The sequence below is a fragment of the Crinia signifera genome, chromosome 3, assembly GCF_055691185.1.
Source record: "Crinia signifera chromosome 3, ASM5569118v1, whole genome shotgun sequence".
NCBI lineage: Eukaryota > Metazoa > Chordata > Amphibia > Anura > Myobatrachidae > Crinia > Crinia signifera.
Genome location: NC_139219.1, coordinates 132428742 through 132453614, shown reverse-complemented (window position 1 = coordinate 132453614; position 24873 = coordinate 132428742). Strand labels below are relative to the sequence as shown.

The following is a 24873-nucleotide window of genomic DNA, read 5'->3' as shown; positions in this document are numbered from 1 at the left end:
CTGAGAACAGAGGGAGGAGAGAAAGGGGGCTGGGGAGAGAGAGTTGAGGGAGAATGGTGAGAGAAAGGGGGGCTGCAGCAAATGGTAGAGTTGGGGAGGCAGGAAGAGGGGGTGGTAAAATAAATCACATAGTACAGTACCTCCAATCCCCCCTACTCCCCCTTTAGTTCAAAGCTGCGCGGTGTACCTGGTCACATTAGTGACATCAGACCTGGTTGTCACGGTGCCAGACGCGCTGGGTCCCCCGCTGACAGCTCCCACTGTAGCGTTTTGCAGCCCCGGGTCCCCCGCTGACAGCTCCTGCTGTAGCGATCAGCAGCACCGAGTCTCCCAATGACCAGCATTGGCAGCCCCAATTCTACTCTTCCCTGGCACCAAGACTCACGCTGACACTTGATGTCACGTGGGTAGGAAAGGGGAAAAGGTCAAAAGACTACAGCAGCCGCTGACAGGGTGCACAGGACGGGCAGCAGAGCCGCTGCCACTACTTAAAAATATAAATAAATACTTCAAGAGAGGGTGCAGGGGATTGCCTGCCCATGGGGCCCCTCAAACCCCCGGGCCCCATAGCAGTTGCACCCCCTGCAGCCTCCATAGTTACGCCACTGGGAGCCAGGGTACATGCATGCACCAAAGGGTTAATTTCAATAGCGCGCCAGCGCTACCCAAATCTGTACTTCCGGGTAGCGCTGGCAGCGCTGTTCTCTTCTGACAGACACTAGAGGTATGGCAGTACCTCTAGTGTCTGTCTCCTCTAAGGCGGCGGCCATTTTTGGAGAGGCCATCGCCTTAGGCTACTCTACATTCATGTGGCCGGGGTTTGCAGGACAGGGAGGCGGCCGGCGGCTGCGGCAGCCGGCCCAGCCAGTAAATAGTCAGACCGGCCTGGGGGGCATGTGGCACTCTGCCCCCCGGCCCAGCCCGCCCCTGGGGCCAGATGTATTGAGCTTCAAAAAGTGATAAAGGGAAAAAAATATAACCAATCAGCTCCTTCCTGTCAATTTTTAAACCCAGTCTGTAACATGGCAGGTACAGTAGGAGCTGATTGGCTGGCTGTTTATCACTCTCTCCATTTTATAAATTTTTGAAGTTTGATACATCTGGCCCTAAAGTAGAGTCTTAGGGGGGTATTCAATGTGTGTCGTGTGGGGCCCTATTCAATGCTGTCTTCCCCGACAGCATTGAACATGGGTTCTCGGCAGAACGAGCCCGACATCACAAGCTGTTGGGCTCATTCTGCCGAGAAAAGCCGGAAATAGTCGAGCTCCCGGCTGGAGCTCGTCTATTTCCGTTCTCAGCTCGCGGCCATGCCCCTTTCTTGCCACTCGGCGGCCGGGACATTAAATCCCGACCGCTGAGCTCAAGTGTAGCAAAGCGAGAACGGGACAGGGGCACGGCTGTCGAGCTTCGACAGCCATACCCCTGACATTGAATACCCCCCTTAATGTTCATGCAAGGTAATTCCATAGGGTGGGTGCTGCTTGAAGAAAGTCCAGCATTGCAACTGAATTTACCCACATTAGGAAAAAATCCTGGAAAACCCCAAATTAGTTCTATTAATTGGCCATATTGGATTTATCGTTTCTTTATAAAATATGTTTTCTTAATGAACTCTTACATGCTCACATCAAAACTCATTGATTATACTGTTCTACATCTGCAATAAATACTGTAGCTGTAAAATAATAATTGGATGCTCCCTATACAAATGTTACTCATTAGAACTCTGATAGTAAATGAGGGTGCAAAATTCAGTCCCCTTTATTACCAAGAGACTAAGATGCTGCTAGCACCATGCCCCATTTTTTCTTAATTTTGTGGGCGTGTCCAATGCGCGCTGGGCAGCCCTTAGCTCCCCTCTTTGCTCTGACAGATGCTGTGTGCATGTAGACAGCATCTATTCAGTGCAGAGCAGCAGTGTTCACTGGCTCCCCCAAATGGCACCCCTATCAATTGTACACTGTGACCCATGGGTGGGATAGTGGAAAAGCGTAAAATTATTGGGACTGTACCGCTGTAATTGCTGTAATGTTGGGAGCATAGGCGTGTGTGCACATTGAGTGTTTGGGGTGCAAGGCACCCCCTTATGTTGTGGCCACCCTTATGTTCACCTACCTGTCGCTAGCAATACCAGCAATACCTTTTACCAAATAATTTTTAAAACTGTATTACATTAAAAGAAGGCCCATCAATCAATTGTGTTTTGCAGTTTTAATTGTACTAGACCATTGTCCTATCACTACATACCTGCATCATCCATATATGTTTTTGAAATTATTTGCATGTACTGTTACACAGAGTAATTAGAAGATTAAAACTGAAATATGCAGGAGATTATGGTGTGGCTGAGATGTTTCATATTTTAGTGAGTGCCAGTAGACACACCCAATAGGTGGTGTTAGACACACCCCTTTGACAGTGCACCCCCTAATAAAATGTGCTGCACACATCTATGGTTGGGAGGCTTGCGATCTGACTGCTATGTACTAAACGATGTACACCAAAGCTTTGCAGAGTTTGGTCTTGTAAGTTTACACACTCTTCAGATAGTGTAAAGTTATTTTATTCTATGAATTCATAGTAGCAGAAGAGAGATCTTTTGATCCCCTTCTGCAACTTCCGTCTACCTGCACCTGGTGTCAATTTCATAAAATGACAGAGAAATAACTTTTAGGGACAGCGCTGATCACTCTACCGCTGCCTCCTACACTGTGTTCACGGTCCGTGCTGCTGCCGCTGCCACAAATCCCAGTTCTCAGCACGAGCCCAGCGCATACATAGTAGCTTCTTACATACTGCAAATGCCATTGGACAGAGAGAAATAATCTAAACAAATATATTGATCGCTGAACAAGCCAAAACTATCAGCTTAGAGTGCCCCTTGCAGGAATTATTTTTTCTTCGTTTGCCATATACTGCAATTGCCCCCAGCCTCGGGGGCATTTGCAGTATGTCAGGGTCTTGAGTGACTGGTAGGTCGGACTTCCAACAGGAAGTCACTGCCAGTCACAGTGAAGCCAGAGCAGTCTCATATATGGCATCTGGCTTCACTTAGGCAGAGAACAGTGGCTGATTTTACCTGGGGGGCTGCAGCCCTGCAGCCAGTGGTGTAACTAGCAATTTTGCTCCCCCAGCCCCCCAAAAAATCTGGCAACCCCCCCCCCCCCCCCTAAATGCCAAAGGCACTGGAGATCGAGCGGAGTAGGCGGCAGCACAGCACGGGGATCAGGGGAAGCTGGACGCTGACACGGCGGGGGATAATAGCCGGCGGAGGTGAGCACTGGGGCTTGGCGCTCTCTCACCCCCCCCTGCTTACCGCGTCCTGCCAGCTCCTGCCCCCGTTTTCCACCAGCCTGGCCACAGTGATCAGACAGCCTATCTGAGCACTGTGGCCAGGAGCGGCGAGGCAGGCAGAAAAATGGTCTCAGCTCTGTCCTGCTAACTGCCATAACCGCGTCCGCCGTATACAGCAGAAGAGTACATTCGCCGCCAGGGAGCCAGGAAATACACAGTCAGCAGCGTGCATTGCAAGCCGGAAGGTCAGCGGGCATGGTGGAAGGGAGAGCCCTTCACTGCGTTCGCACACAGACAGCCAGAGAGCGCTTTCCCTTCCACCATGCCCGCTGACCTTGGGCTACATGAGAACACTGTAAACCTGCGCCCCAATGGCGCGTGCCCCCCCCGCCAACGCCGGGGCTGCGGACCCCAAATTACGCCACTGCCTGCAGCCCATAGGTAAAAACCGCCACTGACTATACTGTTATATAATATGAACTGGAGGCTCTGTAATGTGGCATAATATGAACTGGGGGGTACTGTGTTTCGTAATGTGTACTGGCAGCCATACAATGGGCCTTATTTTGGTTCATTCTTTCTGACAAAATCCTTCTTCGATGGACAAAACCATGTGCACTGCAGGGGGGGCAGATGTAACATGTGCAGAGAGAATTAGATTTGGGTGAGTAATTTTGTTTCTGTGCAGGGAAAATACTGACTGCTTTATTTTTACACTGCAATATAGATCTCACTTTGTAGTAAAACCCCACCCAAATCTAATTCTCTCTGCACAAGTAACACCTGCCCCACCTGCAGTGCACATGGTTTTGCCCATCTAAGAAGGATTTTGTCAGAAAGAATGAACCAAAATAAGGCCCAATGTGACATAATGTGAACTAGTGCACTACTAATTTTCAAAAAATAAACTAGGACACTTTTATGGGCATAACATTAACAACTGCTTCAGAGAGGTGTCTCTCAAGATGCATTGGGACTGGGCTCCATCAATATGTTGTTATGTGGACCACAAAGTACTGGCTACACCCCTTGTGTCCACATATTGAGCCAAAATGAATAGGGATATACTTGTTTCTGTGAAAGGACTTGTATGAAGTCACTAGGCTTCGTTCAGTCAGCAGTAAAACAATATAAATACATTTACACAGTGGCGTAACTATAGTATGGCAGCCCTATCTGTGGCTTGGGGGAGTCCAGTGTCCTTACCCACACACACTTCCGCTAGTATCCCCGGTCGGTACTTGGAAGCTGAGGCTGGCGATGGAAGGCTACAGTATGTCAGCGGACAGGATGTCCTCCCTTTGACACTGCATGGGAGCACTTCACTCCTGGGGAGCTGCAACACTACACATGGTGGCGCACAGTGGCCCATGTAACCAGTCTGCACAATTGTCATGTTTTACTAAAGAGGGGGGGGGGGGGGCACACAAATGTTTTGGCAGGGGGAGCTAAAGTTATAGTTATGTCACTGCATTTACACCTTGGTAAAATCATGTTACACTATGTATAAAGATTTTTAGATGGGTTCTTTCTTTCCTAGCTTTAACATTTCCATGTACAACCAAAGGTCACATTTATTAGTTTCACTACAAACTAAATCAATCAGTAATTTTCCTGCATGAAAAAACAAAAAAGATAATGCATTTTTGCACCCCTCCATTGACACATGGTTTATTCCAGGCGCATTTTGCGCTTTTTTTTTCCCTTATAACTCTGAATATGATGCATTATATAGACGTATAATGAATCTACCACACACACAAGGCCCTGTGGCTAAAAAAGGTGTACAAATATGTGTGCTCCACCCAAACTATCTTGAAGGACAAGATTTCTTTGATGTCCTGCCCATCTTTCAAAAATGCTGAAAATATCATGAGCTGGTTTTGTAGCAACCTGTTTTCTCATCGTAAACTAGTACCCACAGCATACTGTAACAATGAAATTAAATGTGTTAAGGACACTCTGATTTAGTGTCTAATGCAGACTGGATTGCAGAAAACTTTTTTCGCTAATAGACAAAACCATGGTGCACTGCAGGTGGGGCATATGTAACATTTGCAGAGAGAGTTAGATTTGGGTGAGGCGTGTTCAAACTGAAATCTAAATTGCAGTGTAAAAATAAAGCAACTAGTATTTGCCCTGCACAGATATAAATCTAATTTACCCAAATCTAAATATCTCCACACAGCTTACATCAGCCAACCTGCAGTACAACGTGGTTGTACTGCTTCTCCTCATTACTGAGGCGAAGCACAAAGGGACAACTAGATGTATTAATATCTTGTCCACTGGACCAGTGGAGTGAGAACTCCCCCTCTGAACATGCCCCCTTGCATGCACAGCCCCTGAATACGGGCTCCCTCATACATGGAGGAAGTCATTTGTATTTATTTATTTATTTAAAACAAACTTATTTAACACAACATTTCCAGTTGAAACCAGGAAAATTGAAATTGTATCAGGCACATATGAAACATTTTATTTTATATATATTCTATGGAAGAATCACTAGCAACCTAGCTTGCCAGGAGATAGTAGCTGCACATATTTATTATAAATATCGCTGCACTAGCGCTGTGTGCGAAGTGATCTGTTACAGCCAGTGTTATCAATTGAGCGATTGATGGCTAGATTCATACTGCATGCAGTACAGTGGTGTAGCAATGGTAAGGCAGACCCCACGGCGGCTTGGAGGAGCCAGTGCCGGCTGGGTCTGCGGGGAGCGCTGGGTTCGGGATGTTGCTGCTGAAAGTGGCAGGCATGGGAGCAGAGACCGGACTCTATAGCCGAGCGACCTCTGCCCTCCCTCCTCCCACAGTGGAGTAACTACCTAGGGTACAGGGGGTCCAAGTTGTATTGAAGACCCTTCTGCCCCTGCCACCGGAGAGAGCTTGTGCTTGAAGGCTAACACCCCCTGGCTCCGCAGCTGCATCCCGCACAGGACCAGAAGGCTGGCCGCCCACTCAACACGCTACAACTACAAGCCAGACGCAGTCTCCAAGTCCTGCTGCCAGATTCATCATAAGCAGCTCTCCGGTGCCCTCTGACTGCTCCTCGTACTCCCCAGTCCAGCTGCTTGTCAGGACTCAGGAGACACAGGCACAGCAGCTCAACACAGAGGTATTCTTGGGAGGGTAAGGGAATGTATATCCCTGTTTACTCTATACTATATGTGTGTGCCAATACAATGTGTGTGTCAGTGTGCCCAAATGCAATGTGTGTGTGTGTGTCAGTGTGCCCCTGGTGTCCATGCAATGTGTGTGTCAGTGTGCCCTCGGTGCCAATACAATGTGTGTACTTTTTTTGCAGGGGGGAGCAAAATTTCTAGTTACGCCACTGATGCAGTATAAATCTAGTCAGGAGATAGTGGTGTGTACTCATTCAAACTATTGGTCACATGTTGTTGGTGACTGCAGTAAATGATTCACTTTTTGGAAACCTATTGCCAAAACTATGGATTTACACCAGACTTTTTTTCAAATTTCAATAGACTTTAGTAGGTGTTTAATGAATAATGTATGATTCTTACTGACCGTACAATTAACAATTGTTCTAAAAAAGGCCCATCCTGTGGCCATATTTTGTGATACTGTACAACAGGTGCTTTGTGACATTTGGGTGCACTGGGATATCATGCTCACTGGCACACCAAGTAGGAGAGCATTAATCAATGTACAAATCCCTATGCATCATGGTACAATATTTGCAGACAGTCTGAATTCTTTGACTCTCAGCCAAGATGTTAACCTGCATTTTCTAGCTCAAACATATGTGTGATAACTTGTTAGCTGTCATAATAACAACTTGTATTAATGTAGTGCCTTTCATGCAAACTGTAATTGGCAGCTTTGCTGCTTAACACTGGGGCTCTTGGTATAATGTTCGAAAAAGATAAATAACCTTTGTTGATATTTCCCTGGCTAGATTTTTTTAGTGTTCTAGCAAACTTTACTTTTTAAAATGTATTTGTACATAGGCAGTTGTTAGCATACAGCAAATCCCTGTACACACTACAAGACGGGCTCTACCTCTGATCTCATTAACTATATCGTCAGTAAGCCAGCATGTCCGATATTGGGGTTATTCAGACCTGATCGCTGATGGGTGATTTTGCAGAACCCTGCAATCAGATAGTCTCCTCCCAGACAGTGAAATCCCATCTCGTGCAAGTCTGCGAATGAATTGTGAAAATCTTGCTGATCAGTGGCCAGCTGCAAATCCATACGCAACTCATTCACCAAAAAAGATTTTTCCAGCCTGTGCGTAACCCTGATCCTTCCAGAACTCTGCGATAGAAACAGGCTAATGGATGCCAGAGCTGGCACGACATGCCCTCCCTGAAAATGAGTGGGCACGCCTGCATTTCAACTGACACTTCCAAAAAATGGACGGTAACCACATACAAACTGTGACTTCCTGTCAAACAATCTGAAGCCCGTTTGCACAGTTTTTTGCTGCTGTTTTGCCTTGAACATGCGTACTGCAGTCTCAACGCATGCACAGTGTCATAGCAGCAATCAGCTCTGAATAACTCCCTTTGTGCATCGGTACCCAGTATTGTCAGTGAGGTCACCTGGCCCCATCTGACAGCGTACGTTGTTGATGAAATTGACAACATTGAGCATGCTGCACAGAGGGGGGTTGTGTGTCGTTAATGAGGTACAGGAGTGCGCATAGTTAACGATATTGACCATATACCCTAAGCGATGTTTGTTTAAAAGATACTGCTCAAAATGGCTAAAATAAGCAATATCTTTTATAACGTCGTTAAGTGTGTATATAGGGTTTCAATATAAAATGTAAAAATATCTTTCCCTTACTAAAATATCTTACCCTACTTTTTTAGTGTTAGTTAAAAGCCTGTAAAACTAACGGCTTCTGCAATGTACTTTCACTTTGGTCTGCGACCGTTTTTTGGGGCGAGATGTATTAAGCTGAAAATGCGGTAAAACCCCCATTTTATCGCATTTTCCTATGTATTAAAACCCGGCCACACCAATACCGCATTGCAGGGTCACCCTATAGAAGCCTATGGGCTTATTTTCGCTGCCCGCCGCCTCTGCCGCAACCCTGCCACCTCGCCGACTCCCCTCTCCCCCTCTTTGTACAGGTTGAGGCAGAAAAATTAAATTCGAAATTTTAAAGAGTAACTGTAAATGCTAGTCAAAATATTGGTACATAATCTATACTTGTATTGAATACAGTTTGCTGGTTGACCTTTTCAGCAGAATCATTTAAAAGTTGACTGACACTTTTTCCCGTTTGGATGCATGGACTGTTCTATAGTGTGCTTGTGATATATAGATATATTCAAACGTCCCTTCTCTCGTCATATCAGGGCAAGTACAATAAAGCCAAAACATTACTTCACTGCACCTACTTAAGTTCAGAAAAGTGGAGGAGCTAGAGAAGTTGCTTTTCTTGTGTATCCAAAAAATATTGCTATAGGGTCCAAGAATGTTGTATTTCTTCCCTGCCTATATATTTGTAGAGCACATATGTATTCCAAACCCAACATTTCAATGGTTGCCAAGTTGAATACTTATAATTAATGATCCCCAGGATTAACATTGCTAGTCCTTCTCCCTGGAAATTATACATATTTTAACTTTAGAAGGAATTGGAGAAAATATAATTCATATTTATACCCGCCTTGTTTATCTCTGGTTTACAGCCTTACAGTGTATTTGTTTAACTGTGGGGACTGCAGTAAAAACAAATAAAGATATTTAAAGAACTGCCTTAATTACCGACTAAAATATTTAATTAGTGTGGAAATATGCAAATTAACAGGATGCTGCCTTTTCCAGAGCGAATATCCAATTATGCATTGTAATTGATTTAACTGAGGATAACTTAAACTAAATGATGTGCTATGAGCTATACAGGCTGAAGCAGACACAAGACTACACTGATAAGGGAATTACAGAAAACTATTTTATATTTATTTAATTTCATTCATTTCCTGTGTTATAGGTATACGCAAAATATCCAGTCCATAAAACTACTGTATCAAACTAAGCCCATGTGGAGAAAATATACACTGCAGGTTTCTTTTAACCTTAAGTTATACATGTTAGCTACAGTATTGAAAAATGTATGGTATGCCATATATTGCACAGAAACCTGTTACACAAAATGTGTGGTACATAGGTGTGGGTGAGTAGCTTCTGGTCTATGCGTGTTTTGCCAATTAGACAAAAATGGTTTACTAATTTTAGGGAAGGAGGTTTATTGAGAAAATAATTAGTATTTATTCTATTCTATTGCATCATCAGTGACTTATGCTTACACATACTTACCTACTCACCTGAAAGTGTCATGAGACTCCCACCTTTTGGGGGGTAGTCCTGGGAGAGTGGGTATACCTCCCATATCCCACCTGCTTCTTAGGGAAGTCAGCAGGATACGGGTATAGCCCTCCGCGAGAACTCGTGCTTTACCTGCGTGTTCTGCCCACTTCCCTGAGAAGCAGATGCGATGCGGAAGGAGTACCCAATCTCCCGGGGTTGCAGCATTTACCCTCAAATGGACAGGCTAATGAAGTGGCAATTCACCAGCAGTGGTCCAAGTAGAATTTTTTTCTTGGTGGTACTGATAGCCTCCACCAAAAATGGGCATGGTCATGTGTCATCAGGGGGCGTGGTCACACAAAGCTAGAGGAGTGACTAAATGACAATAGAGGCGTGGACACAGATACAGGGAATGAGAAACTGGGAATGACTGGGGGTGGGTTGGCTCTTGCTTGGGGGAGAGCCAGGCAGCTTGTGCTTACAATAGTGGAGCCTGCTCTTCATGCTGTCGGCGCTGCTGATGCCAGTCAGTGTGCCAGGCTAAATCAGCAGTAGCCGGTAGCTGCATACAGCACCAATCATAACGCTGGGTTGGCGGGCTGCGGATGCATTATATTTAGACTTAAAATGAAAATAGAAATGACAGTGGATCAGGGGTAAGTGGTACTGCGTACCTGCAACATATTTCTTACAGGTACTCCGTACCACGCCGTACCCCCTTACTTGCAACACTGTTCACCAGGACTACTGCTACTTCCCCTTTCCGGCTTCTCCCAGAGAGGTGTTTTTAAAAATATGCTAACAGCCATAAAAGTTGTAAAAGTTACATATTTATATAATATAGCTATAGATTTTTTTTTTAAATAGAGAAAGTGAGTAAAAGTCTTAGAGATATTTCCACAAATTTTAGCACAGGGTTAACCCTAGAGAGATTCCAGTTATGAATTCCGTGCATGTTAGTAGTGGACCACATTAAAGTACATAATATTTATTCTGTGATGTGACCTGCCCACTTGTATAAATACAACTATTGAAAACAAGACTGCAGTTACTTATGTAGGATGTTTCTTAGCTATTTTGGTTGGAATATTACGGTACATCAGTTGGTTGAATGAAAGAGAAAAGCTGACAGACAAGTTTCCATTCCTGGCTCTCCCGAAATATATTTACTGTCCAAAACCTATTTTTATAATGTTGAATTAAAGGTGTACCTTTACCCATTTGCCTTTCATAAGATCAAACTAGCTGTCTACAAACAGGTGCACTGCTTACTTTTTAACTTTGCTGTAAACTATTTATATTAACCTCTGTTTGACTCCTATTTCTGTAGAGCAGTGGTCAGGGAACAGGGGTAAATTACCCCAAATGGGCGAAAATTTTAATTCCTGGGGTAATGGATGGTTGCGCTGCTGAGACACAGCTGGACATATATATGAATCTACAGTATATGCATGCCCAGCTGTTTCTCAGCAGTGTCCCCAGGAGTTTAATTTCATTGCATATAGAATCTATATATAGATTCTATATGCATGATTGGCTGTGGGTGTTACAGTACAGTAGTGTACAAGGACCTGACACAGTGCAGCAGTGGCGTAGCTATAAATTTTGCTCCCCCCTGCCAAAAAGTTTGTGGCGCCTCCCACCCCAGGCTCCTCTCCAGTGTGTTTCCCCAGCGTGAGGTGATGATGTCACATGCATAATGGAGAAGCTGAAGCAGGGGAGAGGCAGAGAGACCAGCAGACACTTCTGCTACCCCTGGCTCAGACGCATCCCAGGCCGCCCTAGCACGCCCATCCGCCCGCCCATCCGCCCGCCCATCCTGTGCACAGTAGCCAATAGCCAGATTTGTCATCTCGGGCATGGCCGCACCCGCGCTGCGGCTGACTCACCTCTGGTGCTCAGCCAGTGGGCAGCGGCAGGCAGCAGCATGTCAGTGCGTCCAGCGGGTGCCGGCGCCCACACAGACCCTGCGTAATGGATGGTTGCGCTGCTGAGACACAGCTGGACATATATATGAATCTACAGTATATGCATGCCCAGCTGTTTCTCAGCAGTGTCCCCAGGAGTTTAATTTCATTGCATATAGAATCTATATATAGATTCTATATGCATGATTGGCTGTGGGTGTTACAGTACAGTAGTGTACAAGGACCTGACACAGTGCAGCAGTGGCGTAGCTATAAATTTTGCTCCCCCCTGCCAAAAAGTTTGTGGCGCTTCCCACCCCAGGCTCCTCTCCAGTGTGTTTCCCCAGCGTGAGGTGATGACGTCACATGCATAATGGAGAAGCTGAAGCAGGGGAGAGGCAGAGAGACCAGCAGACACTTCTGCTACCCCTGGCTCAGACGCATCCCAGGCCGCCCTAGCACGCCCATCCGCCCGCCCATCCTGTGCACAGTAGCCAATAGCCAGATTTGTCATCTCGGGCATGCCCGCACCCGCGCTGCGGCTGACTCACCTCCGGTGCTCAGCCAGTGGGCAGCGGCAGGCAGCAGCATGTCAGTGCGTCCAGCGGGTGCCGGCGCCCACACAGACCCTGCTGCTGCTTGCTCCCCCAAGCGGCTGCTGGGGCTGCCTTACAGTAGTTACGCCACTGCAGTGCATCAGGCCCTTGTGTATAACACGCTTCCCTGCATGATTCCCCGGACCCCGCCTCTGAGTCCACCCGCTTCTTCAGAAATTGACTAGTTGCTGTGCTATCTTGGATGTGCTGCCGCTGCAGCACAGAGTGTCTTTGCCTGGTCAATGTATACCCATCTCTAGTCAAATTTTGAACCACACACAGCCATACATGGTAATCATCATAATCAATTACTGCCAAGCTGTGTACCATACTAGCAGGATATATCATCATTTTCTGGGGATTCAGTGTGTATTACAATTATATGATTTCCTTACTTTCAAATCAAGAGGATGACATCGGCGTATCTAAATATATTTTGGGGTAAAAGGAAAAAATGTTCCCTGACCCCTGCTTTAGAGCATACATTTGCGATTTGTTGTTTTAAGTGGTTATGTCAGTGGTTCCCAAACTGTGTGCCGTGGCACCCTGGGGTGCCTTGGGGGACTTGCAGGGGTGCCCTGGGTTGGTGGTCCAGGAACAATTTAGGTTTTTTATGTCCATTATAATAGTCAAATTGTGGACAAACAGAAGGAATCCTGTCCATTACCACATAACGGAGCATAAGGATGAGATATAAACACAATTTATTTAACTTAATATTGTTTCTGACTTTCTCAATGAGAAACTTTTAGCCTAAGGGTGCCGCGAAAACATTTCTGATGCTTTGGGGGTGCCGTAATTCCAAAACTATGGGAACCCCTGGGTTATGTGTATATTATTTAAATATTGGGAATTTAAAAATCTCTCCAATGTTGTTGTATGAGAACAGGCAAATTATTGAATATTCCATTGTAAATCTACTGTGCACTCCACTCTAGTGGATGGATGTAATGAAATCTGAGTCTCGCAGCTATGCGGGAAGAGCACCACTATCCCCCCTGTCACTGATCCCCCCCCCCCCCCACACATTTGTTGTCGATCCTCCCTGTCACCACTCCATTCGACAACGCCGGCCATTTGTGTGTTGGGCGTCCAAACACAGGAATGCCAAAACAGCAGTGCCAGATTAAGGTCTAAATGGGCCTGGAGCTGAAAATTACCAAGGGCCTATTATGCACAATAGTGGAGGAGAGGGACAGCTGCAATGGGACCATGCCCCCTCCCATTGAACACTCCCATACATTGACCACATGTCTTTTTTTACCGGGGCCTGGTGGTGGTTTCAGCAGCCCTGGTTGGATTCAGAAAGTTATAAGCTTTCCAACTAAATATCACAATGCATAAAAACAACATTCATAGTATGGATCCTTACGACAGCACCCAGAAGGGGTATTCCAATTAAACCCATCTTTGAACTTAGATTATCCCTTACAATGATATGGTAGTGTGCAAAGTTTGAAGAAAATTGGAACATCCATACACACACATATCAATCAATTATACTTATGTAGATTATTATTAGTATATTAGGTATTATGAAGTGTGTAGCTGTGAGTTAGCTAGGTGTAGTATAGCTCATTGCGCTTGTGGGTTGTACATCCTATGGGACAATGTGGACAGACACTGCAAGTGGAGGTTGGAGTTAATCAGTGCCGTAACAAAGGCTCTGCAGCCCCAGCAGTGGCGGAGGGAGCAGGCACCACTGGGGCGCAGGTACACGGCACTCTAATGGCGCCAGTGGCAAGGATTCTCTTTTCGCCTCTGATCAGTACACTGCACCTTACATCTGGCTAAAGGGAGCCTGGAAGAAGAAGAATTGATTGTTACGCCACTGGAATTGATTGCAGGCAGAAGTCACCATGATTGTGACTACAGCCTGTAGTATTCAAGGGGCAGGGCAAGTAAGGACTTGGGGAATCCATATCATTACTAATAGATGTAACAGAATTTCTGGGGCATTCTCCCACCCAGCACTCGAAAACCCAAGTCATGAAGTCTGAGTAGGCCATCCTTCTAAATCCATTATCACTCTTTCATTAAGTATAAGTGCCCTTGATTATGTGATTTGGTGGAATTTGCATCGCATAGCCCTGACCACATTACACTACGAAGAGGGATAGCAGCACTATGCAGCAATGGTTGGCTATAGATTCTGTATATCACATTATCACATACCACTTACTTGTTCCTTGGACCTTAATCCTGGTTTCTTCAGAAGCGGAGAAAAATAGGCAAGTATGTCTGGGAACTCTGCGTGAAAAAAAGAGAAAGACTTTATTCATCATGACATTACTGCAAATGAAGCCACGTAACAGCAGAGAATTAGACATAATGTACAGAAGCTATTTAATTCCTGCAACCTAAATTCCCATACACACTAGGGGATATTGTAGAAGATACCGTCTTGTGTGGACACTATATATTGATAACGATGCCCACTCCAGTGCATTGTTCATGACCCCTCCCACCTGATGAACACGCAGATCAATTTGGCTATATAGCCAAATGACCCACATGTTCAGCAGATCCCGGTGTCACTGAATGATATTGTTTGTACACACTGAACGATACTGCCACTCAATATTGGCCACTCACGGCAGATATTGTTAACTATATCAGCCGCAGCCAGGGTCGCCTACTGTGTACGGGGCTTTAGTCAAGGATGGAAGAAGGATTGTGAATAACCTTTAAACACACTAGGTGACAGGTGGTGGTGGGGGTGTGTGTTAATGATACGCGTTAGCGCTCATTGTTAATTATATTGAGCAGAAGGGCCCTTCTGAATTATAACTTTTATAAACTTGCCATGTAAAGCAGTTAAGAAGTGGCCTGGTGTCCAGTTATTCGTGATAACTCTATGTGCACTGAACACCTGTCCCCCCAGACTGTGATGAAGTGCTTTCATATCCACGTTTATAGGAAACCGCCGGTCTATATAAAATTCTGATGGCAGAGGGCAGATCCATGGCAGAGCGTGGAGTGTGCACAAGATCGGCAGTGCAGTAGTGATTTTTTTTTTTTATCAAACTCTATCCGAAATATAATAAGTATAAATGCTCTCCAAGTTCTGTAAGACTTGACAGAACATTGGGCCTAATTCAGACCTGATCGCAGGACAAATTTGTTCTCAAGATGGGCAAAAATATGTGCACTGCAGGTGGGGCAAATGTAATGTGCAGAGAGTCATAGATTTGGGAGAGTTATTTTGTTTCTGTGAAGGTAAATACTGGCTGCTTTATTTTTACACTGCAATTTAAATTTCAATTTTAACACACCCCACCCCATTTGCAGCCAACCATTTGCAAGGCAGGGTTTGGTGGACTCACAAGGCTGCGAATTCGCAGCCTTGCGATTCAACCAGAATAACCCCCTTTGTACATAGGATTTAGGCAAGATTCTTTCCAATTTTACATGCAAGTACACACGGGGTGATTTGCGGGATCACTGATATCGTTGGTGCTCTCGGGAAGAACGATATAGCGCTATACAAGGGTTGCCGACATTAAGGCTGCCCTCTGTTAGAGGGCAGCTAGCTCCAGGTGGTAGGGGGCAGGGCTTGCAGCCGTGCCACAAAAGGGGCTGGAGCTGGGATCCGAATAAACATGTGTGGAGGCATGGCTATTGCACCATTACGGTCCCACCCCCCATTGTGTAAATGCTGGTACTACAGCCATTGCAGAGCAGAAGGCTGGGCCACGATGATGTGATTAACATCAACTGGACCCGATTTTCGTGCATCCCCCGGCCATTCCTGGAGGGTAGGCAAGTATGACATACACCAGTGGCGGGCTGCCCCCCGGGCCGGTATGATTTCAGCACCCTGGGGCCAGCTGTGTACAGCCGTGAGATATACTGTATCGGCTGCTGCTACCGAGGAGACTGTCAGCACAGTGTGTGGTGAGATGTGACAGCCTCCAGGAGCAGCAGCAAGACAGGAGGTTAGCGGCCACCCCCCTGCTCACTCCTCTGGCCGCTCAGCACTCAGCCCCCACCCTCCCCCCTCAGACGCACGAAATCCCTGCTCGGCGAGTGGGTGGAGCTACATGGGGCCCACCGGGGGCAGGGCTACATGGGTTTCATGTGGCTGCGGCTTCAGTGCTTCATGAAAAGAGGGAGAGGAAACAGAGGAGGGGCTGATGGAGTTCCAGGCCAACACAGGTAGTGAGACTGTAATCTGCGGATGTTTTAAAGGTAAGAGTGGTGTGTTTGTATATATGTGGGGTGTGTGGTGGTGGTGGTGGAAGTGGGGGATTTAGGCCGCAGGGTATGAGGGTTAAGCACAGTGTGATATAGCACTGGCTGCAGGGTGAGGGATTGCGTCAGTGTGATAGAGTGCAGCGTGGGGGACTACGACAGTGTGACAGAATGCAGGCTGCATGGCGAGGGATCGCATCAGAGTGATAGAGCGCAAGTCGCAGGGTACGGGAGTGCATCAGTGTGATAGAGCCCAGTCTGCGGTGTGAGATAGTTCATCCATGTGATAGAGTGCAGGGTGTGGGACTGCATCAGTGTGACAATGCAGGCCGCAGGATAAGGTAGTGCATCAGTGTGATAGACCGCAGGTCGTAAGGTAAAGGAGTGCGTTAGTGTGATAGAGCGCAGGGTAATGGACTGCGTCAGTGTGACATAATGCAGGCCACAGGGTGAGGAATTGCGTCAGCATGATAGAGCGCAGGTTGCAGGTCAAGGGAGCACGTCAGTGTGACAGAGCACAGTGCGCAGTGTGAAGGAGGGTGTCCATGTGATAGAGCGAGGCCGCAGGGTAAGTGAATTCATCCACTTTAGGTTCAAGCATGGGAGGGAGTTGATAGCGTTTAGGAGGTATCAGCGTATGGGACCCAAGGTTGCTGTTGCTGGCCCTGCCTCCTCCTCATAGCATCCAGTGCCCGCAGCGGCCCTCCTTACCCCAGCACAGGAGCTAGAAACTGGGGTCAGACAGCATTATATCTAGACAGAGATAGAGTATGTGGTCAGAAACATTGACTGACCACCTGTACTGTTGCTATTACATTCCGCTGGAGTGCCACTTTTTACCTAGCTATTCTAATATATACATATGCATACACAATGGCAGATGGCCACCTCCTTGTATTGCCCCCCTGGCTGAAAGTTGCCAGCCAGCCCCTGGCATACACACTGAACAATATATTTTAGTGACATCACCAGTTCTCCCCGCTGATCATGCAGCCATAGATGATATGTCGCTTGTGGTGCGCACACTGGGCGATATTTTAAATAATATAATATTGCACAGAAGGACCGAAATTAGTGATCTATTGTTGCAAAAATTGTTTAGTTTGTTGGCAACATATTTTTTGTGTTGCTTTCCAATTAATCAGAGTATTACAATGTTTGTTTTTATTACAAAGTTTCTCTTAGATCTATAACACTTCAGTAGTGATCATGAGAGGAAACCTTAATCTTCATGAGCAAGGGTATACTGGGCCCAGGGCCATTCCCTAGTGTCTCATTCTCATGCAAGGGAGCCTGACATGACACTAGCACCTTTTGTTGCTGGGATCTTTCTCTCTCTCTAGCTAGAAGGGAACAGTCATGTGCAGGCGGGATGTCCCATATCAGCAGTGTGGAGGGGGAGTCCTTGTGCAGACATTCCATAGCTCAGGCACCAGCCCAGGCTCACTCAGTTCTCCTGCTCAGGCGGTGTCACTAATGCCTGGGTGTCACTAGTTCAGGACACGCAGAGTTCCTCTCCCAGTACTTTGTTTATGTGGAGCAGCTCCCCCCACCGTTGAACTCTGTGGAGCAGCCCGGGCTGTAGTACTGCTGGTAGTTTAGTTAGTACTGTAATAGTGTGTGGTGGGGAGTGAGCTGCTGCTGCCATCAGTAGCACACACAGGGCATAAAATGCTGCAGCCGGCTGAGAAGGAACACTGGGGGCCCAGAGCGGCTAGGTGAGGCATGCCGGTGCCAGTGACGTACAGAGATCAGTGACACCTCTGCTGGTCTCACCGGGCGGCATCCCAGGCTGGGACTCCAAGCACAATGGAGGGAGAAGAGGCAGCAGCCGGCCCCCCTGATACCCCACAAGCTGATGCCACAGAGTCCGACGCCTTCTCCAAACTGTGGAGCGATGTGATGGGAATGCTGGTAAGTTAGGTTGGGGGCAGGGAGGCCGGCCAGGTGGGGGGTATAGTCACTGTACATGACTGGCCACTGCTTGTCACTACTGTACATGTGTGTGTGTGTGCTGAGGAGCTGATGCCCAACAGGTACTGCAAGGGAGATGGGGAGGCACTGTCTGTTGTTGTTGTTGTTTGTTGTTACAATCATTGATAATATTGTTATGGCTTATTTATATGGCTCACAACTTCTAGTATGCTTTTTTTTTTTTTACATTCAACCTTATTTGTTGTTCTTATTGCTATAGTTATTCTGTATAAGTCTTTGCAGTGGACTGCAGTGGCTGTATTATTCACTATAAGTTAGAGCAGTAAATTGTATTTGCATATAAATAACTACTTTGGACTTTGCTTTAACACACACCTTTTTACCATGCGCTTCCAAACTTGTCACTGCTGTTACTTAGTATATTCTCCTATTTCTTCTGTGCTTATGTCACAGTGCCTTTCAGGTTACTAGCCCTACATGTCATACAGGACTGAGGAGAATGTGTCCTGTGTAGAGTCCCTACAGTAAAGTTAGGTTTTACATTCTCACCAGAGAGAGAATTGTTGTAGTGTTGCTAGTGGGCTGTTCTAGTTGTGATGTTGTGGACAGGTGAATAACTTGGTGATTTATGTAATCCTGCGATTTGGATTTTAGAAGCCGATTCAACAAAGGATGTAACAATTATTGCTGACAAAAATGGAACTTTAATCTTCTTAGGGCTATTTTTGGTCATTACTTTTGGCAATAATACTGCGGTCATGTGATAAATCCTGCCCCACGTTAACTGGCTTCATTGTTATCAACACCTAATGAATAAAGAATGTTTAATGTTCAAATATTTTTTTATTTACATATTGTTAATTTTTGTTTTCAAACGTTTTATCCATATAAAAATTCTCTTTTACATTTTTAATTAAGTGGAAGTAAAAGTCCACATCTGCACTTGCTGGAGCCAACTCACGAATGCGCACATAGCTAGAGACTGCCCTGACAAATCAGTATCTTAGCAATGACCACTCCATCTCCCTACAGTATATCAGGTTCCCTGGCAACATTCTTAAAAAATAATAGTTTACGATTACTTTTATGTTTTAACAAATTGAGTCCTTGTGATATATAGGTTTTATTTCTTTAAAATTTTATTTTTCATAATCGGTATATATTTTCTTTCAAACAGGTGAATTCTGTGCAATACAATAAACTGAAAATTCCTGCTTTTTATTATGACCTTGTTCTGTGGTGAATCGCTAATGAATTTGTGTGTGCTGTAAAGTTGTTTTAACATTCGTTATCTCATAAGTCATATGAGAAAGGTACAGCTGGGCAAAGTGTGTATTGCGTGTGTGTGTGTCATTCAGCATGTATGTGTGACTTGTAAGGTAGCAGCCAGCTGTGGAAACCACTGCTTCTAACTACTTCTACTACCATATTGCTGATCGAAGTTGGAATACTGATAAACAAGAACTAATCAAGGCACTGCTATATGATCTTTACAATTTATGCTATTAATGTAAAAGTACAACCACTGCCTGTTGTAATATATATTTATAAATTTGCTCTGTACAGAGATTTAACTAGTCCTACAGTATATGTTAATTGGATATAAATGTGTTGCTGATTTAGGCATGTATATGATAGTGTAGCTTTAAATAGGCATATTTGTACTACTCATGTCCCAAAATGTCTAATGCAGGCCTGGCAAACTCTCCAGCTGTTGTGAAACCACAAGTCCCAGCATGCCCTGCTGTTAGGGAATGTTAAAACTGTTGCAAAGCATACTGGAATGTGTAGTTTCACAGCTGGAGAGCCACATGTTGGTTATGCCTGGTCTAATGTATGTCTGCATACAGATAAAGTACTTACACCTCTGTGCATTTGGGAAGGTGTGCAGACATAGATGCTGTACACTAAGGCAATGTCCATGTATTTGCAAACCATGGCAGGCCCAAAGTAAGATGCATTTGTGTCTGCCAGTAATACCCCTTTTAGACATACTACCTTGGAATTAACCGGCATTTTGACTACTTGGTCATTTTTCCGCGTGCATCCTGCACCCTTTCACGCTTGCAGCAAATTACCGGTTGAAGCATTTCTACATGGTAATTTGCTGAAAAACACGTGTTTTTCATGTGTCTGGAAGGGTCAACCCGGGTCGAAAATTCCCAGGTAAAAAGAAGTATCGCAGACCCGGGTTTTAACACCCGAGTTGATACCAAAATCCAGGGTTGATGCGCGTTTATGTGCAAAAATCTGTGATTTTGGGGCATGTCTGAAAGGGGTACAACCTATCCTTTTCCTGTGTCTGAGAACTGGTACAGACACACACTGATAATGATGACAGTCAGCACTATCCAGCTACTTCTGATTGGTTGCTTGTGTATTCACCTCTGCAGCTGATGGTTGCTATCTTTATTGATGGCATGTTTATTAGAATATTTTTGTTGATGCAATCAAGAATTTATTATCCTACTTTTGAACAAACAAACAAAAAATCATTCTGGCTTTATTGTAGTTATTGTGTTGTATACATGCTGAGATTGCTCAGCATATAACCAACCATATTTGTCCATACGTCTTTCCTTATGCTGATCTCTAGCACTATCCTATTCTGACTCTAGCTGTCATTGAGTGCTGAACTGACATCCCCTCCCTGTGACTCACCTCCTCTTGCCTGTCAAGGTACAGTGAGTTATCAGACTGTTTTACCTTGTCTGCCTAGTTTGTTTGTTATTTCTGTGCCTAGTCATTGTTAAGGCCCCCCATACACCAGAACGAAACCTAACATCCAATCTCAACTGGTCATGCAACAGATTGTGCACACAATCTCATGATGCGCACTCCCGCGGGTCTTGGTGTTGGCCATCGGATAAGACTCATCCATCTGCTCTCATTACGGTCTAATGAGCAATCGTATGTGCTTAAAAGCCTGTTCGTCTGCAGGTCATCCTGATTTATGGCCAGCTTTACTGTTTCATTGATCTGTCAATTTCTGTTACTCTGGGTGGCGGAAGACACAAACCCTGCCCGTCTCCGCTTCCGGGAGCTCTCGGCGGAGAGCACCTTTTGGAAGGGGACAGGCACATCTGCGATCTAACCAACAGACCCCCACTGGATGAAGCACGCTTCAGCTGTACATAGCACACATCATATATGGGCCTTACTTAAGAATGTTTGACATTACTCTCATACAGCACCAAAGGCAGGGAGTTTGAATCCCACCATGCAACAGGTGCCGGATGACTGACCAATGTCGGAATCCCGACTGTTAAAACCCTGACAGACGGGCAGCGGCTATTCTCCCTCCTGGGGGTCCACGACCCTCATAGAGGTAGAATAACATAGGTGGCGAGCGTAGTGAGCCGCTGTGCCCGCAGCGTGGCAAGCGCAACAAGCCCGTAAGAGGCTTCATTGCGCTTGCCCCACTGTCTGATTCCCGGTATTCTGGATTCCGACGTCAGGCTAATGACTGTCGGAATCCTGACTGTCGGTGTGTTATACCACACGTGCCTTAAACTTGTGCGTTTTTTTCAGTTGGCATATTCTCACCGTGTTTGTGTGTGCTTCCTCCGGGTACTCTGGTTTCCTACCACAGTCCAAAAATATACTCCTGTGTATATATAGGTTAATTGGTTCCCAAAAAAAATGAAGCCTAGTGCAGTGGTTCCCAAACTGTGTGCCTAGGCTTCCTGGGGTGCCTCAGAACACTTGCAGTGGTGCCTTGGGTTGGTGGACCAGGATCAATTCATATTATTTATGGGCAATGTAACAGGCAAAACCAGTGCTGGTGGCTGCCAATCATAATATGTGTGGACAAACAGGAGCAAATCCTGTCCCTCACCACATAACTGTGACATATAAATGCAATGCACTTAATTTTAATATATTTTTTCAAAATTTCTCAATAAGAAACATTTGACCTAGGGGTGCCTTGAAAACATTTTGATGCTCTAGGGTGCCGTGATTCAAAAAAGTTTGGGAAACACTGGCCTAGTGTATAAATTATTTTTGTCCTATGATAACTGCAAGAAATACTTCTGTGTATGTGTGGAAGCTAATCACTTGCAAACCTGTAAAATGCTAAATAATATAGAACAGGGGTTCTCAAACTCAGGACCCCACACAGTTCACGTTTTCCAGGTTACCGACAGGTGCATTCATTACTCATTAACACATTTTAAAAGGTCTACAGGTGGAGCTAATTAATTCACTTGTGATTCTGTGCGGAAACCTGCAAAACGGGGTCCGGAATCAGCCCATACACGTCCCGATGCGGGCGTGCGTTGTGGGCTTCAATAGCACGGATCACATTGCATTGCATGTGCATCCGTTGTGCATGCAATGCGATGCAATTTGATGAAACCTATGTGCAAGCACATACTTTTTGTACTGTGCGATGAGGTGCCGCGGGAGCGCGCACCTCAAAGCACAGAACGGACAGCCTGGCATCGCAGCGTCTATGGGCTGCTTTAGGACCGAGTTGAGAACCTGTGATATTGAATAATTGGCCTCTAACAAGTGAACTCTAGTGTCTGCTTGGTAGGTAATATAAAATGCAACTCCAATCAAAGTATTCTGATAATTGATCAATTATTTTGTGTGCAGTACTATATAAATAGTTGTCAACAGTGGTCATTACAATTGCTAATTAAGGATAACTGTTTTCAAATAATGCTGTGATTGGTCCTTCCTTTGCTGAAGATACATGCATTATGCTGGGTACACACCAGCACGAGCTGATGGAGCCGCCGACCTGCACAGAAAAGGCACCTGATGTGATCGCGACCCGCACCCACTACAATGGTCGTTTCTCAGATCCTACCTGCTGCAGGTAGGGTCTCAGAAAAGACCTAATGACCCGCGGGGCCGCGCATCGGATCGGGATTGCATCAAAACGGCAGCGAAATGGACCAAAACATGGCCAATTTACATACAATCGGTCTAGATTGTATGTAAATTGGCTTATTTTGGGCCAAATCGTCCTGGTGTGTACCCCACATTACTGTGATGTTTCATATTGATTTATTGAGTTTCCATAGGAACTAAAATTACATTGTAACATATTTTTGTACTGTGCAGCAAAACATTTTGATTTAATTGAACTTGTCTATAGATTTGGAATGTGTTAAATAAAAAAAAATCAACAGGTTATAATGTTGTATTTTGCTTTTATATGCCCCTACATATTTTGAAGTGAAATATTGGCCATATGGTAGATCACAATTTGTTATTTAGTGCGATCGACTCCTTGTAAAAGTATAATTCAGTGAATGGTGCATGCGCAGAATGTACCCCACTAGTCTGGCAGGGCCATGGGCCCATCCTAGAAAAAGCATCTAGTAATGTCAAGAGTTAAGCAGACTCAGAGTATGGTTCTTCTGGAATTTTCTTCCAGGGGCATTTTATGCATTGGTACATGAACTCTTGGCTCCTCTCAGGAAACTTCCTAGAATTCTTGATCTTTGGGGCTGTTTTCAGGCCTATTCACAGCTTTAGTTTGATGACCACGTATACACTATACACAATTTATACTTGTGCCATAAAATATGGTCTGTGAAGCCTCTGAAGAAAGCAGCAGTCTACAGAAAGCTATTGAGGAACAACTTGACCACAGGAGGTCATCTGGAAATCTCCAATCTTTTCTATTCACAACCATTGCAGTAAGCATTCTACTATTTGACTCAGACAGAAAACACAGATACACTCTTTGAAGGAAGATAAAAACACGCTTTTGAAATTCCTGTCACTGAACAGTCGGCTTATTGTCAAGAAGAGTCCTTACTGGAGTCAAGCAACAAATGTACAGCTTAATGGTAGCAATAGAAAGTTCTGAAAGGAAAAAGTACATAGCTAGGATAACAATAATATAGATAAGAGATTGACAATTTTTTGTTAAATCTATGAGCCAGGATGAAAGTGTAGGAGCCAGACCACTGCCCCAAAAATAAATAAATACCCCCCCTCACTGCAGGTGGGGTAGATGTTAATGCAGAAAGAGTTAGATTTGGTGGGGTTTTACTTCAAAGTGAGATCTACAGTATATTGTAATGTACAAATAAAGCAGTCAGTATTTTCCCTGCACAGAAACAAAATAACTCACCCAAATCTAATTCTCTCTGCATATTTTACATCTGCCCCCTGCAGTGCACATGGTTTTGTCCATCTAAGAAGGAATTTGCCAGTGAACCAGAATAAGGCCCTATGTCAGGGCTTGACAAATCCCGGCGACAGGTAGCCACGGCGACCAGATTCTGCTTCCTGGCTAGCAGATTATTATTTTTTGCCACGAGGGAGTAAGCAGAATCAGGTCGTGGGCCAGCGTTGCCCCCCCCCCCCCTTTCCCCTCCTAATAGAGCTGAGCAGCGGCAGCGTGGGCAGCATTGACCACCCCCCTTCTCCCCCTCCTAATAGAGCTGAGCGAGCATTGCCCCTTCCTCCTCCTCACAAAACAGCGGCCAGCATTGCCCCTGACCCCCCCCCCCCTCCTAACGGGGCATATCATCCCCCCCTCCCCAGCCAAGCGGCAGCTGGCATCGGAGAGCAGGGGCTAGTGAGACCAGCAGCGGCCAGGGAGTGGAAGCCGAGCAACGGACCAGTAGCCGGGCAGCGGCTGGTGCTGGGGACCAGGGACCTGCTGATGCTGGTGAGAAGACTTGC

At 45.5% G+C, this 24873-nt stretch overlaps 1 protein-coding gene across 5 annotated transcripts in view; it reads left to right on the top strand.

The window, feature by feature from the left end:
- SASH1 (SAM and SH3 domain containing 1) overlaps positions 1 to 24873 on the top strand; it is an 893545-nt gene that overhangs the window by 673193 nt on the left and 195479 nt on the right. Inside the window, exon 1 of one of the 5 annotated variants that reach the window (XM_083176524.1) lies at positions 17715 to 18198. The exons of the other annotated variants lie outside the window; for them this stretch is intronic. Within the exon in view, the coding sequence (XP_083032650.1) occupies positions 18094 to 18198 (105 nt within the window). The 5' untranslated portion in view covers positions 17715 to 18093. Of the gene's footprint in view, positions 1 to 17714; positions 18199 to 24873 lie in introns of those variants that run through there. 5 annotated transcript variants of the gene reach the window in all.